General features: G+C 40.7%; 1 protein-coding gene across 3 annotated transcripts in view; it reads right to left on the reverse strand.

The window, feature by feature from the left end:
* LOC137648417 (MTOR-associated protein MEAK7) overlaps nucleotides 1-17,500 on the reverse strand; it is a 400,054-nt gene that overhangs the window by 346,914 nt on the left and 35,640 nt on the right. For 2 of the 3 annotated variants that reach the window (XM_068381340.1, XM_068381338.1), the window contains exon 2: nucleotides 10,286-10,495. The exons of the other annotated variant lie outside the window; for it this stretch is intronic. In XM_068381340.1, the coding sequence (XP_068237441.1) occupies nucleotides 10,286-10,495 (210 nt within the window). The remainder of the gene's footprint in view (nucleotides 1-10,285; nucleotides 10,496-17,500) is intronic. 3 annotated transcript variants of the gene reach the window in all.

Consider the following 17,500-nt stretch of genomic DNA (forward strand, 5'->3'; position numbering starts at 1 on the left):
GTGCCGATACTGAAACAGAGCTTCCTCAAGGTGTGGTAGGACCGACATGCTGCCGGCTCCTCTCACACCTTATACAAGACCCTTTCCCTTCCCCATTCTGTCCTTTAGTGATGGCCTAGCCATCACATCCCTTTGGCCGTTGTCCTACAATCTCGCCGATTTCCGGCAGGTTGTAGGGCCGGCTTGGGCTTCTGCTTGTATGGCCTAGTCGTATAGCTTCCCTATCGGACCCAGAGCTCCGGGATAGCTGTGTCAGCAGGTCTAGCTGCCGGCAGAAGACCCATTTACTTTAGAGTGTTCTTCAGTCCTCCCTTGGACTGCCATTCATATCCTATGACCGGCAACAGAGGTGGATGGGTGGAAGCTTGATTATCTTATATTCTCCCCTTCCATTAGAACCCTCATTCCAGAGAAAGGAAGTGAGACATGCTCTTTCATCACCCTTCACTCCTTGCTTTCTCTCTCTTTCTTGGCTAGTGCCGCCAGGTACTAACCTAACTGGCGGCTGCCAGCCACTAACCTTACCGGCAAGATGCTGGTTAGAATTGTGGACCAACAGCCAATGATTCACTGACACAACTGACTTAGCCAGCAAGAGCCGGCTGAGTTCGGTCTACCGGCCACTACCCTCTCACATTGAATGCTGTCTGGGCTAGTGTGCCGACAGCCGGTGACCCGCAGGCGTCCGGTAAGCCGCCGGCCACAGGAAATTTCAATATTGAGTCAGTTGAATTGTGCCTTAGGTACTAAGCCTTGCCAGCTACATGCCGGCGGCAACTACGGTATATGTATATACAGTAGCCAGTACATCTGTAGTATAGAGCATACTGCAGACAGAAAACTATAGTATAAATTATACATACATACATATACCAAAGGCACTTCCCCCAATTTTGGGGGGTAGCCGACAACAACAAGAAACAAAACAAAAAGGGGACCTCTACTCTCTACGTTCCTCCAGCCTAACCAGGGACTCAGCCGAGTTCAGCTGGTACTGCTAGGGTGCCACAGCCCAACCTCCCACATTTCCACCACAGATGAAGCTTCATACTGCTGAGTCCCCTACTGCTGCTACCTCCGCGGTCATCTAAGGCACCGGAGGAAGCAGCAGGGCCTACCGGAACTGCGTCACAATCGCTCGCCATTCATTCCTATTTCTAGCACGCTCTCTTGCCTCTCTCACATCTATCCTCCTATCACCCAGAGCTTTCTTCACACCATCCATCCACCCAAACCTTGGCCTTCCTCTTGTACTTCTCCCATCAACTCTTGCATTCATCACCTTCTTTAGCAGACAGCTATTTTCCATTCTCTCAACATGGCCAAACCACCTCAACACATTCATATCCACTCTAGCCGCTAACTCATTTCTTACACCCGTTCTCACCCTCACCACTTCGTTCCTAACCCTATCTACTCGAGATACACCAGCCATACTCCTCAGACACTTCATCTCAAACACATTCAATTTCTGTCTCTCCATCACTTTCATTCCCCACAACTCCGATCCATACATCACAGTTGGTACAATCACTTTCTCATATAGAACTCTCTTTACATTCATGCCCAATCCTCTATTTTTTACTACTCCCTTAACTGCCCCCAACACTTTGCAACCTTCATTCACTCTCTGACGTACATCTGCTTCCACTCCACCATTTGCTGCAACAACAGACCCCAAGTACTTAAACTGATCCACCTCCTCAAGTAACTCTCCATTCAACATGACATTCAACCTTGCACCACCTTCCCTTCTCGTACATCTCATAACCTTACTCTTACCCACATTAACTCTCAACTTCCTTCTCTCACACACCCTTCCAAATTCTGTCACTAGTCGGTCAAGCTTCTCTTCTGTGTCTGCTACCAGTACAGTATCATCCGCAAACAACAACTGATTTACCTCCCATTCATGATCATTCTCGCCTACCAGTTTTAATCCTCGTCCAAGCACTCTAGCATTCACCTCTCTCACCACTCCATCAACATACAAGTTAAACAACCACGGCGACATCACACATCCCTGTCTCAGCCCCACTCTCACCGGAAACCAATCGCTCACCTCATTTCCTATTCTAACACATGCTTTACTACCTGTGTAGAAACTTTTCACTGCTTGCAACAACCTTCCACCAACTCCATATAACCTCATCACATTCCACATTGCTTCCCTATCAACTCTATCATATGCTTTCTCCAGATCCATAAACGCAACATACACCTCCTTACCTTTTGCTAAATATTTCTCGCATATCTGCCTAACTGTAAAAATCTGATTCATACAACCCCTACCTCTTCTAAAACCACCCTGTACTTCCAAGATTGCATTCTCTGTTTTATCCTTGATCCTATTAATCAGTATTCTACCATACACTTTTCCAACTACACTCAACAAACTAATACCTCTTGAATTACAACACTCATGCACATCTCCCTTACCCTTATATAGTGGTACAATACATGCACAGACCCAATCTACTGGTACCATTGACAACACAAAACACACATTAAACAATCTCACCAACCATTCAAGTACAGTCACACCCCCTTCCTTCAACATCTCAGCTTTCACACCATCCATACCCGATGCTTTTCCTACTCTCGTTTCATCTAGTGCTCTCCTCACTTCCTCTATTGTAATCTCTCTCTCATTCTCATCTCCCATCACTGGCACCTCAACACCTGGAACCGCAATTATATCTGCCTCCCTATCATCCTCAACATTCAGCAAACTTTCAAAATATTCCGCCCACCTTTTCCTTACCTCCTCTCCTTTTAACAACCTTCCATTTCCATCTTTCACTGTCTCTTCAATTCTTGCGCCGGCCTTCCTCACTCTCTTCACTTCTTTCCAAAACTTCTTCTTATTCTCTTCATATGACTGACCCAGTCCCTGACCCCACCTCAGGTCAGCTGCCCTCTTTGCCTCACGTACCTTGCGCTTTACTTCCACCTTTTTCTCTCTATATTTTTCATACTTCTCTATACTATTACTCTGCAGCCATTCTTCAAAAGCCCTCTTTTTCTCTTCCACTTTTACCTTCAATCCTTCATTCCACCATTCACTGCCCTTCCTCATGCTGCCTCCAGCAACCTTCTTGCCACATACATCACTTGCAATCCCAACAAAATTTTCTTTTGCTAACTTCCACTCCTCCTCTAAATTACCAGTTTCTCTTACTCTCACCTCGTCATATGCCATTTTCAACCTTTCCTGATATTTACTTTTTACCCCCGGTTTTATTAGCTCTTCAACCCTCACTAGCTCCCTTTTACATCCACCTACTCTATTCCCCCACTCTTTTGCTACAACCAATTTTCCTTCCACCAAAAAATGATCAGACATACCGTTTGCCATACCCCTAAACACGTGCACGTCTTTCAATCTTCCAAACATTATAAATTATACAGTAGTTAAATTTTCCAACATACTCTGTGTGTCCAAGCGCAGTCTATTGTTGAGACCTTATAAGATTGGGAAAGGAATTCCCTTTCTACATACTGATAGATGATCAGTTTTAATGATCCTCATTATTAATCCCTTTGGAAGTGGGTGTTAGTTACACTTTTCTATCCTTATAGGCTAGACTCTTCCACCGGGCCTCCTGAGGAGGATATCCCTAGGGTTAATATTGAGGGAGGTCACAGCAATTGGCTGGGCGGGAAACACACGTATGTGTCTTTCCTAACGCATTTCTAGCTTATCTATCCTAAGCTATTATGCAATAAAATAAAATAGAAAATATTATATTTATTAGTTTATCTAGTGAGATAGACTACTTTATACTCATTTTATTTTCCTCTCTTTACAGGAGAACCATGTGAAGTGCAACTGCGTCTTCTGTAACGTGCGTAGCAGGGACTTCTGTGGCCACCTGGAGTGTAGGACACACTCCCGATCTTCCATCACCAAGGAACCTCTCAAATACTGGGACCCCCAGGTATGTACTGTGTGCAAAGACTTGGTGTATGAGGCTTTTGAGAATCCCAAGACAACGGAGTCAATGGATGCAGCTCGGAACAAGCTGCGCAGATGGATTCGTGGCTTCCAGAAGAATGCCACGGGGCCTTACCTCCATAGTGAGTGTATGAGGGCCTGTCTATTCCCCAAAGCATCTGCGGATGCCGTTATTACTCAGCCTCACCGTGAGATCCCTTGCATCCAGATAGCCGTGGATACGGACATCTCGGATACGATGAAGGACATCCATCTAGATGATGAGAGGATGTCAGAGGTGTCAGAAGACACCGAAAAGGATCTTCTGGCTGAAGGTCGAGATGAGGAGTCAACCTTGGCTCCAGAGATGGAAGAGGTTGAAGTCGAAAGTCTCTGTTTTGTCGGTTCCTGCCCCAGAACCGGTACCCTCTATGTCATCCGCTCATCAACCTGAAAAGTTGGACGACACCCTATCTGCCATCAAAGCTAGGATGGAAATGTTTCAGAAGAAGAGCGAAGAAAGGGACGCTGCGCTAAGGAAGGAGATTCATCAGCTTGCAGCGGCCCGTGGGTCTCATAGGAGACTCAATGTGAAGGATCTTCCTTCGTGCTCCGAGGGAAACCCATGGAGGCATGCCGAGTACATGCCAATAACGAACGGTAAGATCTTCATTTCAGAGAAGCTGGGAGCTGTCCTTATCGAGGTCATTGAGTTCTGGCCCAGCTTTGAGTTCTATCCTGACTGCTTCGTTCGTCTAAGGGCGGAACCTATATCCAAGGAGGAGACAGCCTAAGGAGGTCATAGTGCTTGACCATACGAAGGCTCAGGCTTTGGTAGCCAGCAGTCTGAAGGATAGGGGCTTCACCAATTCTAAGGTGCCAGCCCTGAGCAAGAAACATCCCTCTTTTCTTGCTCGAGCAACTATGGCCTTCTCCTTTGCGGAAAAAGGGTTTAAGGCAGTGGAAGCTGGGAAACCTTGCCCTACACTGGAAGAGTGTAGGCCCCTTTCCCTAGGCCTGCCAACGGATCATAAGGACTGGAAGGATATCCCGCTTACCTTCTCAGTCGGGAAGTTGGAGGCTGATATCGCTGGACGTCAGTTTAGCGAAAACCTTCCCAAGTTGTCTGAATTCCTCCTGCATAGGGAACAGGATACGAAGGAGAGGCTTGCTGCCTCTCTGTCCCTCCAGGTGACTCTGGAGGCAATGGCCAGTGAACAGAGGTCCCCGGATATGTTCATGGTCATAGCCAAAAGACACTTGGCAACCCTAACTAAAGATTTTTATAGCTTTGTTAGGGCTAGAAGGTCTTGTGGGGAGTTCGTGTTTGCCTCGGCTGCGGTCAAACACGAACCCAGGAAGTTGATATCTTTCAATATCTAGGGGAAAGATCCCTTCCCAAAGGAAGTGGTCAAAGAAATAGTCGACAAGGCCGCCACGGAGAATAGAAATCTTCCCCAGAAGTGGGACATGTCGGCTAAGAGGAAGTCTTCCCCGGATGAGGGTCCCCAACCGAAAAGGAAGACAAAGAGGCCAAGAGTGCCATTTTGCCCTGCTAGACAACAACTACTTCCCATGACCGCGGTGCCACAGATGGTGGCACAACCCCAACCCACCTACCAGATGGTACCCGAGCAGGTGGTGACGCAGTCACCATCCTTTACACCCGCCTATGAGAGGCAGACCACAACCTTTCGCCCTAAAGGTAGGGGGTCAAGCAGAGATTCCTCGAGACGTCCCTCGAGAGGAAGAGGGGGTGGGGTATCACGCGGTCAAGGAGGCAAGCCCTCCAGAAATCAGAAGCAATGAGATGCTTCCGGTAGGAGGAAGACTGCGACTCTTCCGGGATCGTTGGACCTTCGATCCCTGGGCCCACAGCCTAATAGAGAACGGACTAGGTTGGAGCTGGAAGACAGCTCCATCATCATTTCCTCAATTCTTCCAACACTCCACCCCCGTTCTGGAAGATTACACCCAAGAGCTCTTGAGCAAACGGTGATAAAGAGGGCAAAGTCCATCAAATTCCAAGGAAGGCTGTTTTGTGTTCCCAAGGACTCAGACAAACTCAGTCATTATGGATTTGTCGCCACTCAACAAGTTCATAGAGGATGACAAGTTCAAGATGCTGATACTTCAACACATAAGGGCCCTGTTGCCCAAAAGGGCATACATAGTCTCCATAGACATGGCAGATGCCTATTGGCACATTCTGATCAATCGCCAACTCTCCTCCTACCTAGGATTCAGGCTACAAAAAAGAAAGTATGCTTTCAGAGCCATGCCCTTCAGACTAAACATAGCCCCAAGGATCTTCACGAAGCTTGCAGAAGCAGTCGTTCAACAACTACGCCTACAAGATGTCAACGTGATATCCTATCTGGACGATTGGCTGGTGTGGGCAGCATCCGAGTCGAAATGCATACAAGCATCCAAGAAAGTGATCCAGTTCCTAGACATCTAGGATTCAAGATCAACACCAAAAAGTCTCGACTATCTCCAGCTCAGAAGTTTCAATGGCTAGGCATACATTGGGACTTACAGTCACATCGCCTCTCCATTCCATTAAAGAAGAGGAGAGAGATAGTGGGATCTGTCAAGAGACTTCTAAAATCGAACAGGATTTCAAGACACCAACAGGAGAGAGTGCTGGGCTCCCTTCAGTTTGCATCAGTGACAGACCCAGTGCTAAGAGCACAGCTAAAGGATGCATCAGGAGTCTGGAGAAGATACGCATCAAACGTTCGAAGAGATCTAAGAAGACCGATACCGATCCGACTACGATCACTTCTCAAGCCATGGTCGGAGGCCAAGAATTTCAAGAGGTCAACACCTCTGCAACCGCCTCCACCCTCAGTCATCATCCACACGGATGCATCATTGGAAGGATGGGGAGGTCACTCTCATCAACGGAAAGTTAGAGGAACTTGGTCCTCTCTATTCAAGACCTTCCATATCAACATCTTGGAGGCCATGGCAGTCTTCCTCACACTAAGGAAATTATCCCCTCGCCCTTCAGTCCACATAAGACTGATTCTAGACAGCGAGGTGGTAATGAGATGTCTGAATCGTCAAGGCTCGAGATCACCTCAACTCAACCAAGTGATGTTGGCCATCTTCCGTCTAGTGGAAAAGAAGAGATGGCACTTATCAGCAGTTCACCTTCAAGGGTTCCGCAATGTGACAGCGGACGCTCTATCCAGGCTAACCCTGATAGAGTAAGAATGGTCCCTAGACACAAGATTATTCTCCTTCATCTTACATCAAGTCCCGGAACTGCAGATCGACCTCTTCACGACGAGCGACAACAAGAAACTTCCTCGATACGTGGGCCCGTACGAGGACTTTCTAGCGGAAGCAGTGGACGCCATGTCCCTCGACTGGAACAGATGGACCAGGATTTATCTGTTCCCTCCATCCAACCTGCTGATGAAGGTCCTCAACAAGCTGAGATATTTTCAAGGAACAGCAGCCCTAGTGGCTCCCAAGTGGCCCCGGAGCAATTGGTTCCCTTTAATATTGGAATTGCAGCCGAGGCTGATTCCCCTCCCGACCCAGTTCTGTCTCAACAAGTACAGAAGTCGACTGTCTTCGCTTCATTACAGAAAACCCAAGACCTTCATCTCATGATTTTCTCTCCATAGCAGTAAAGAAAAGGTTTGGGATCTCGAAAGAAAGTATAGACTTCTTAGAGGAATATAAGTCGAAATCTACCAGAAGGCAATACGAGTCATCTTGGAAGAAGTGGGTGGCCTTTGTCAAGGCAAGAAATCCAAAGGAAATCTCGACAGATTTCTGCTTGTCTTTCTTTATTCACCTTCATGAACAAGGTTCAGCAGCCAACACAATAACTACGTGTAAATCTTCCTTGACTAGACCCTTGCTCTATGTTTTCCAAGTAGACTTGTCTAATGAGATTTTTAACAAAATCCCTAAAGCCTGTGCTAGGCTTAGGCCTGCAGCACCTCCAAGGCCCATTTCATGGTCTTTGGATAAGGTACTACAATTTGCTTCAAGTTTGAACAACGATAATTGCTCTTTGAAAGATTTGACTCAAAAAGTTATATTCTTGTTTGCTCTAGCCTCAGGGGCTAGAGTTAGTGAGATAGTGGCCCTTTCTCGGGAAGAGGGCCACATCCAGTTTGCTGAAACGGGAGAGCTTAATATCTTTCTCAACCCAACGTTTCTTGCCAAGAATGAGCTACCCACTAAGAGGTGGGGTCCCTGGAGAATCTGCCCTCTGAAGGAAGATGTCTGTCTGTGTCCAGTGCAGAGTTTAAAGGTCTATCTTCGCAGAACTTCAGACTTCAGGGGAGGACAGCTCTTTAAAGGAGAAACATCGGGCTAAAACTTATCCCTGAAACAACTGAGGGCGAAGAGCGCCTACTTTATTCGCAGAGCGGATCCTGACAGTACACCCGCAGGTCATGATCCCAAGAAAATTGCTTCTTCGTTAAACTTTTTCCTGCTCATGGATTTCGAGAGCCTTCGCTCACTTACTGGATGGAAGTCATCCAGAGTGTTTTTCAAACACTACGCGAAGCAAGTGCAAGAATTAAAACGATTCGTGGTGGCGGCAGGTAGTGTACTAAAACCTGTCGCTTAGTGCTGCGAGGAACAGTGAATTATGTGGAACTGTAATTCTGAAGGGTGTACATGTTGGCACATTATAGTGCAACATGGTAAGTGAAATGTCATCAAGGTGACATTATGGACTGTTCCAGTGTATAAAGGTGATGGAACATAGACTGAACACTAAGTGCCGTGTGTTTTTTACACAAGTGTAAATAGACAGACTTCTCAGAAAGACATTAGAAAATTTATTAAATTTTCAATTGAGTGGCAAAGAATTTTGTTTTCAAGCAAAACAAGTATTTCTGAATTATTCTGTATTGTCTATGTTTGTAAATTAAATTTTACTTGCATTTTTATATTATTATGAAATGTATGCTGAATTTTTATTTATTGTTTGACAAAAAATGTTTAATTGTTTTGTGCATCTTATTTTGCCCTAAACATATTTAATAAAGTTATGTGTGAGCATTCCTTTTATTCCTTATTATTCTGCATAATTATACTGAACAAAGGTAGTAACTTTGCTCCCATACGTAAACAAACCTTTCTAGCTAGACTTACCTTGTTTCGATACAAGATACAAACTTGACTGTCGTGGTATACAGCTGAACTGATATATCTCAGATGCTATGGTGGCTGACATGAACCTATGTTCGTGTTATAAATACAAACTTTGGCTAAAGGAAGACAGTGAGACCTGATTGCTAGGTTGGTCATATGAAATATGCAAACTTCAAGACTTTTTCCCGAGTCTAGTTTGACTCTTCCCTGTAGGGGGCAGGAAGCACTAACATAGTCTATGATTAAAAGAAATGACATATAACGGTAATGTCATAGGTCTCTTAGGTTTAGATGACCAAGGAAATATTGTCGAGGTTTAAGGCACAACTGGGAAATCCACGGATACATTAATGCTCTGGTAAACTTCCATCAGGACGACATGGCCTGAACCTAAAAAACGGATTTTGAGCGACGCGAAAAATCTATTTTTGGGTGAGATAGCCATGTCATCCTGATGGACCAGCCCTCCTTTCTATGAAAGGCCTTGGCAGGATCCCTCCCAATAATACTGTATCTATAAGTACCGGCTTAACGATACAAGGAATAGAGATGGCGACGATTATGGCGCCATCTGAGTACTCAAGCAGTAACGGAGGAAGGGAACTTTATAACGGCTCCTCTTTTATTTTGCGACTTTTCCCCCTCGAAGCGTAAACGCTATGTGGGATGCAGATTGCTATGTGGCGTGTCAAGAATACGTCCCCTGATATTATGCGATATCCTAAAAGGAAACTTTAAGGATATTCGCGCCAGGAGTTAGAATTCTGGAGACCTTAAGTTAAATTCTCTGGGAATATCACTGTAGTCAAATATACTCTAGGAAGCTACTTAAAGGAACCATCCATCAGGACGACATGGCTATCTCACCCAAAAATAGATTTTTTGCTTTGCTCAAAATCCGTTAAATAGACCCTGAACCTGTGGGTCTCCCTTATACACACTGAGTTTGTGTTTGCAGGTTGAAATACTGGCACAGCCATGTTATTCCGAGTTGTATTGGAATCCTTGTATGAGCCTTTAACAGTTAAGTCCTTGGGAAACACACACCACCCAACCTCTAAAACTATATACAATCTTCACAATTTTTGCATTTTACTACAATTACTATCTTTTGTATAGCCTTCCAGAAAATGTATAACTTAACTGTAAAATTACAAGTAAATCTGTTAATGTATCAAAATTTTTGTCATACCTAAAAGGAAGACTTCTACATACCTTCAGGAGTTTGTCGCTATAAACACCGCTTTCTCCAACATTTGCCAAAGTTAATGTCAAATTTATACGTTCCTCTGATGAACCTTTAATAAAAGATCCTAGTTTTTCTGAGAGTCCTAACAAGGGAAAACTTTGAATCTTCTTGCCATTTGTTAAAGCATGAACAAAAGAAACTCCAAATTCAGCAGTAACCTCATTAGTAAGGTAAGCCTGTAATGGTCAAATAAATTTAAGAATACATGTATCATGTATCATATTAAGAATTTCATTCATCAAAATGTGTTTCCTTACAATAATTACATCTTAAAATATTACATTAAATAGTTTAAGCACAAACCTAATACTTCATGTTAGCCTAATCTGCAGAAACCACATGTCTCCAGTAATATACCATAAGATTCCAATTTCTATTTCTTGAGTGCTCAGAATGAAATAAATAGGAAATTTGTTGTGTTTAGTGTAGGAATAACACCTTCAGTCTCTCCTACTTGAATTTATGTTATTATCTTCATCCATATCCTTCAAAACCCTTAAATAATCCAAATCTTCATTTTTTCTAACTAATCTGACCTTCATGAATATTAATTGATTGATTGATTGATTTAAAGTTTTCAGGCATCCTGACATCTAAGGTCATTGAGGACGATATCATTTATTTCATATAAAATTAATAAAATATTCAATTAAAACCATAAAAGTTGAATGTCATTATAGAGGTTAAATAGTTTTCAGAAAACCTGCTTCTGAAATAATTCTAAAATTTCCGCTCGCATTGTAGGACACATCATGTTCAAGAATCTTGGCAAGGATGAACCTACCATACTCACCTCAAGCCTCAAACAGATAATTATTTCTTAAGTTATTATAATTAGGGCATTCGGTCAACAAATACCTTACTGTTAAAGGTACCAAACACTTGTCGCAAAACGGTTGGTGTTGGCCCTTCAGCAAAAACTCATGTGTCAACCCAGTGTGACCAATACGCACACGACAAAGAGTCGTCTCCCATTTTCGGGGCATCATGTCATACCTCCAAGGAGATATGACATTTGTTACTTCTCTCATTTTATTGCCATCTAGACTATCCCAGTGCTGTTGCCATTTATTACAAAACAATTTCTTGATGTTATGTAGGAAATCATTACAGGGAATGGGATACCTTCTTGGTAACAACTCGGATGCCGAATTCTTCGTCCGGGAAATCTGTCTTCTCATTCCTAGACACACCTACATGTGCTGGAACCCAACAAAATCGAACTATTATACCTTTCCGTCCAATAATAAAAAGCCATTCTAAAATCTTTAAAACTAGAGGGTTACTTGAATTAAAAACTTCTAAAGCTTGAAGAACACTACTTGCATCACTAAAAATTGTAAAATTACCCTCCTTTAAAAACGCTATTTTCTCAATACCGGTTAGTATGCAATACAGTTCGGCAGTAAATAAAAAAGCTGTTAGAGGAAGTGCACCTATACAGTTAAAACCATTACTATGTACTGTACTCCAAATCCACCGCCAGCATCAGATTTGGAGCCATTAGTATATATAAAAGTCAATCCCCTATGTTCTGCAACATGTTCCATAAAAAGATATCTGGATTCTAAGTCAGTCATATTCTTCTTAACTCCAATAAAGTATTTACAAAAAGATACCTCTGGTAATTTTCATGGAGGCGTTGATGCTACCTTAAATGGAAGCACCTTAATTCTAATTATATCAAGACTGTTTAATAATTATTTCACCCGAAAGCCAAAAGGTTGAGGGGATTTTGGGTGGAACTCAAAGTATGTTGAGTGTCTTACAAGGCTTGCAGTCTGAAAGGCTAAAGGGAGTCTTTGCAATCTAAACCAATACCGAATAAAAGAAGCCATTCGGTAAAGGTCTAGAAGCAACTCTCGAGCATCAAAAAGGAGACTTGGGATAGGCGAGTTTCTAAACGCTCATGTGGACAATCTAATACCAGCATGATGCATTGAATCTAATATTTTTAACCGGCTTGGGGTGGCTGAAGAGTATATTTCACATCCATAACTATTTTAATTTTGGAAAAAATCATGGCCTTGTATAATCTTAAAATGGTATTGCGGTCTGCCCCCCATGATGTATGGGACAATACTTTTAAAAGATTCAGAGCCTCAAGACATTTACCTTTTAATGCTTTTAAATGAGAAACCCATGTAAGCCTACAATCACTTACACATGGGATCCATTGACCTTTAATGTATACATCCGGGTCTGGTTGTACTCCCGGATACGACAGAAATGGACAATCGTAGTTTTACTTGTCGAGAACTTAAATCCATTCATATCAGCCCACTGGATAATTTTGTCAACTGAGAGTTCTATTTTTCTCTCAACCATTGCCATTCTTAGCTCCAGCAAATGATATGGAAAGATCATCCACAAATAATGTTGAGAACATCCCGGAGAATGACTGAGGATATCCCATTAATTGCAAGTGCAAACACGGTTACACTCAGCACACTACCCTGAGGAACTCCTTCTTCCTGGCATGCACTCTCTGATAGAGTTTCCCCCACTCTCACTTGAAAAACTCTATGTGAAAGAAATGACTGAATAAATAGTGGTAGCTCTCCTCTTAATCCAAACTCATGAATTGTTTTAAGTATACCATTTCTCCATGTGGCATCATATGCCTTTTCAAGATAAAAAAAAGAATGTCATGGTGCTTTTTGGAAGCAAAGTCTTCACAAATAGAGGACTCGAGTCGTATAGTCGTGGAGTGCATTTTTCTGAATCCACATTGATTGGGTGATAAAATACCCTTCTTTTCATGGCACCACATCAATCTTACATTGACCATCTTCTCCATGATTTTACATAAACAAGATGTCAATGCAATTGGCCTACAATTTGCTGCTAAAAACTTGTCCTTACCAGGTTTTAAAAAGGCTAAAATAATGGCTAGTTCCCAAACACTTGGATAACCATGATCATGCCATATTTTATCAATAATGCTTAAAATAAATAACTTTGTATTAAAAGGTAGGTGTTTAATCATTGCATATGGAAATCCACCGGGTTGATTGATTGATTATTAGGTATTATCTGGCATCGTAACAGCAGAGGTCATTGATGCCAAAGAATATAGTTAACGATTATTATGCATCTTATTTCAACTCATGATTATATCTTATTAAATAAACCAGTATCCATAAGAAATTTAAAAAGGCAATCCACATTGCACTCAGGTCCCAAAATTTTAGATAGTATGTAAAAGCCACTGCTACCCTTACAATTATGAAAATGGCGTATTCTCTCGGTCAAGTAACTTGGACACTCGGTTAATATATGTTTCACAGTCAGTGGCACCAAGCAATCTTCACAAAATGGCTGATGTTCTCCACTCATCAAAAAGCTGTGCGTCAATCTGGTGTGACCGATTCTGATTTGGCACAGTACCACTTCTCTTGACCTTTGCATGTCAAAATATGCCCCTGGATGAGATGATTTAACAATTTCACTCATTTTTTGATTTTACAACTCCCAATAAAAGTTCCAATTTTTTGTAAGTACGGACTGAATTACGGGGTACATATCTTTTGCAGGTAGTAAAAAGTTATTTCTTATACAGCTATGAACTGCCTCCTTTGCCAGAGAGTCCGCTTTCTCATTTCCCTTTATATCAACATGAGCAGGAACTCAACAAAATTTAATATTCTTACCTCTATTTCCCAGTAGATATAGCCATTCAAGAATTTTTATTATTATTGGGTGCAATGAATTGAAGTAGTTCATTGCCATCAATACACTCGAGGAGTCGCTAAAAATAACAATCTTTATAAGGAGTTTACACGAAAACCGGTCCCTTGGTGAAATATTCAATGTCAAATTACTCGTAAAGCTATGAGAGCTGCATTTACTCGATATCGGCATCATCCTTGTAATTATTACTTAATTTGTTATAAGAAAGCAAGGCCAAGTTTAGATACCAAATCAAACAGGCTAAGCGCCCGTCTTGGATAAACTTTATATCCAAAATTAATTGGAAGACTAACTTAACGAAGGTCTGGACAAAAATAAGAAAGATTAGCGGGAAACATATACCTTTGCCATCACTTGTAATTGAATGTAACGGTCAAATATTTCAAAATCCAGAGAATGTAAGAGAAGCATTTGCAGATCATTTTTCAAAAATCTCCTCAAAAAATCCTACATCTATGTATCACCAACAACGTATACAAGAAGAGAATCGCCCTCTCGACTTGGAGCTATAAGAATAGAATCATATAATTTGCATTTTAGCATGCAAGAGCTTTTGTTAGCCTTGTCTACGTGTAATGATTCGGCTCCTGGAATTGATAATATCACCTATTCAATGATTAAACATTTGCCTATTGAAACTAATTTTTTTCTACTCAGTGTCATCAATAGAATTTGGAAAGAGAGTCTATTCCCTAATATTTGGAGCATTTGTATAATTTTAGCCTTTTTGAAACATGGAAAAGATAGCAAAATTATGACCAACTATCGGCCAATTGCATTAACATCTTATATATGTAAATCGATGGAAAAGATGGTGAACATACGACTGGTATAGGTTTTAGAACAGAAAGGACTTATTAACCCCTCACAGTGTGGCTTCCGATAAATGCGATCCTGCATTGATGTCTTAGCAAGATTAGAGGCATCAATTTGTGAAGCTTTTGCCAGCAAAAAGCATCACTATCTATCTTCTTTGACTTGGAGAAGGCATACGATACCACCTGGAGACGTGGTTTTTTTCAAACCATTCATGAAATTGGCTTGAGAGGGGAACTGCCAATGTTTGTTAGATAGTTCCTGAGTTACCGTCAATTTAGAGTAGGAAATACATTCTCATCAATTCATAATAAAAAAGAAGGCGTTCCACAAGGCAGTGTCCTTAGTGTAACATTATTTGCCTTATCCATAAATGGTGTTAGTAACGTAATCCCTTATGATGTCATGCACACCCTATTTGTCGATGACCTCTCTATCTCATTTGCAGCATCACGAATGGCTGTTGCCGGAATAAAGATTCAGCTAACTATTAATAGGGTAACATATATATATATATATATATATATATATATATATATATATATATATATATATATATATATATATATATATCTCTCTCTCTCTCTCTCTCTCTCTCTATATATATATATATATATATATATATATATATATATATATATATATATATATATATATATATATATATATATACATATATATATATATATATATATATATATATATATATATATATATATATCTATATATATATCTATATATATATCTATATATATATATATATATCTATATATATATATATATATATATATATATATATATATATATTATATATATATATATATATATATATATATATATATATATATATATATATATATCTATATATATATATACAGTAGGGTCCCGAATTATGCGTGTTCGAATTACACGATTCCCCTTTTATGCGACCTCTATTTTTCAAAAATAAATTTTCTGTATCTGCGAAACTGTTCAAAGTCTGCGAGTCAAGCACTATAAAATGTATCAAATCTATTGTCTTTCTAAGCATATTGGTAGCCCTAAATACGGTGATTTATAATAAATTTTACAAAACAATATTAACATTACATCTTATTAACATAATTTCATAATGAATAGCCTATTTAAGGATAAAATTCCACATCAACAATGAAATTAACTGTTAACTGTGCGAGTCCAGCTGACAAAATGTAAACAGAATTGTGGTTACGTTCTCGGCAATCATTATCTTTCTCCAACCTTACGATAATTGTAATGGTAGTGTTAATGATGGTATATTAAAGCATTATTTTTGTTTAGTACAGTACAGTATATATAAAAGCCTTATTTTTCCCTCCGGGCGTTCAAGGTTTTCACGAGTAGACTGGGTTCGTTTATCGGCAGTGAATAGCCTAAACTACGGTAACGAGTCGGCAATATTTTGTCATATATTAAACTGTACACATTTGATTTGCAAAGATTAGTTTTGTAGAGTAGACGGTAAAATAAGAATCTCTCTCTCTCTCTCTCTCGAGAGAGAGAGAGAGAGAGAGAGAGAGAGAGAGAGAGAGAGAGAGAGAGAGAGAGAGAGAGAGAGAGAGAGAAATTTGATGGCAGAAATCCTCTCTCTCTCTCTCTCTCTCTCTCTCTCTCTCTCTCTCTCTCTCTCTCTCTCTCTCTCTCTCTCGAATTTCTGCCATCAAATCTCTCTCTCTCTCTCTCTCTCTCTCTCTCTCTCTCTCTCTCTCTCTCTCTCTCTCTCTCTCTCCGTCAGAAATAAAACCCTAGTTAACATATGGCAACTTGAGTTTAAGAATGAAATTAACATGACAATTGTTAGTTGTGGCGATCAATTCCTCGCTTCAGGAGGTACACGAAACAAAAACACGGCACTCGATTACAACAGCTGATTCTCTCTCTTCTCTCTCTCTCTCTCTCTCTCTCTCTCTCTCTCTCTCTCTCTCTCTCTCTCTCTCTCTCTCTCTCTCTCTCTCTCTCTCTCTCGTTTTATACAATACTTACAAATAGATGAAGAAACCAAAATCGGTTTTCTTAAAGTGTCAATTAAATACAAAACAAAAAATTATACCGTGTATACATCCATTTCAATCATAGCTTAAAATACGGTATCCGATTTCGTCAGCAAACCACTATTTTTTAGGAAACACCATTCTATTCCAGAAAATTTTTACTCTTTAAATAGTCAATTGTGCTATAATAAAACAAGAAGTACTTGGGTTTTTAGATTTCGGGTGTGTTTTAAAAATCGAGTATTGCTGACTTCTTTTTGTTTTACTTTTGGCTGTGATTAGATCAGCTGATGTCTAGCTTCCGCTCTCACGAATATGCGCGTACGAATACATTAACAAAGAATTGTTTACACCATTTCTTAATTTATTCAAACCATCAATACAGTTAATATTACATAAGGACCAATGTGTTATAAACTATATTTATTGTTTAGTACATTTAAAACCATCTCTCTCTCTCTCTCTCTCTCTCTCTCTGTCACATCGAACGTAATAACGGTAACCTAATTGTTCGATGACTTTAAAAATAGGCCTAGTACTTTCTTCTTTTACCATTTTTGCATATGGTTTTCCTAACTGAAGGTAGGAAAAGTATTTTGGATATGGAAAGGACAATTATCTTTCGTAACAGTTTAGAATTATCGTAAATTATCATTCTGTCAT

Source organism: Palaemon carinicauda, chromosome 10 (genome assembly GCF_036898095.1).
Source record: "Palaemon carinicauda isolate YSFRI2023 chromosome 10, ASM3689809v2, whole genome shotgun sequence".
NCBI classification, from domain to species: domain Eukaryota; kingdom Metazoa; phylum Arthropoda; class Malacostraca; order Decapoda; family Palaemonidae; genus Palaemon; species Palaemon carinicauda.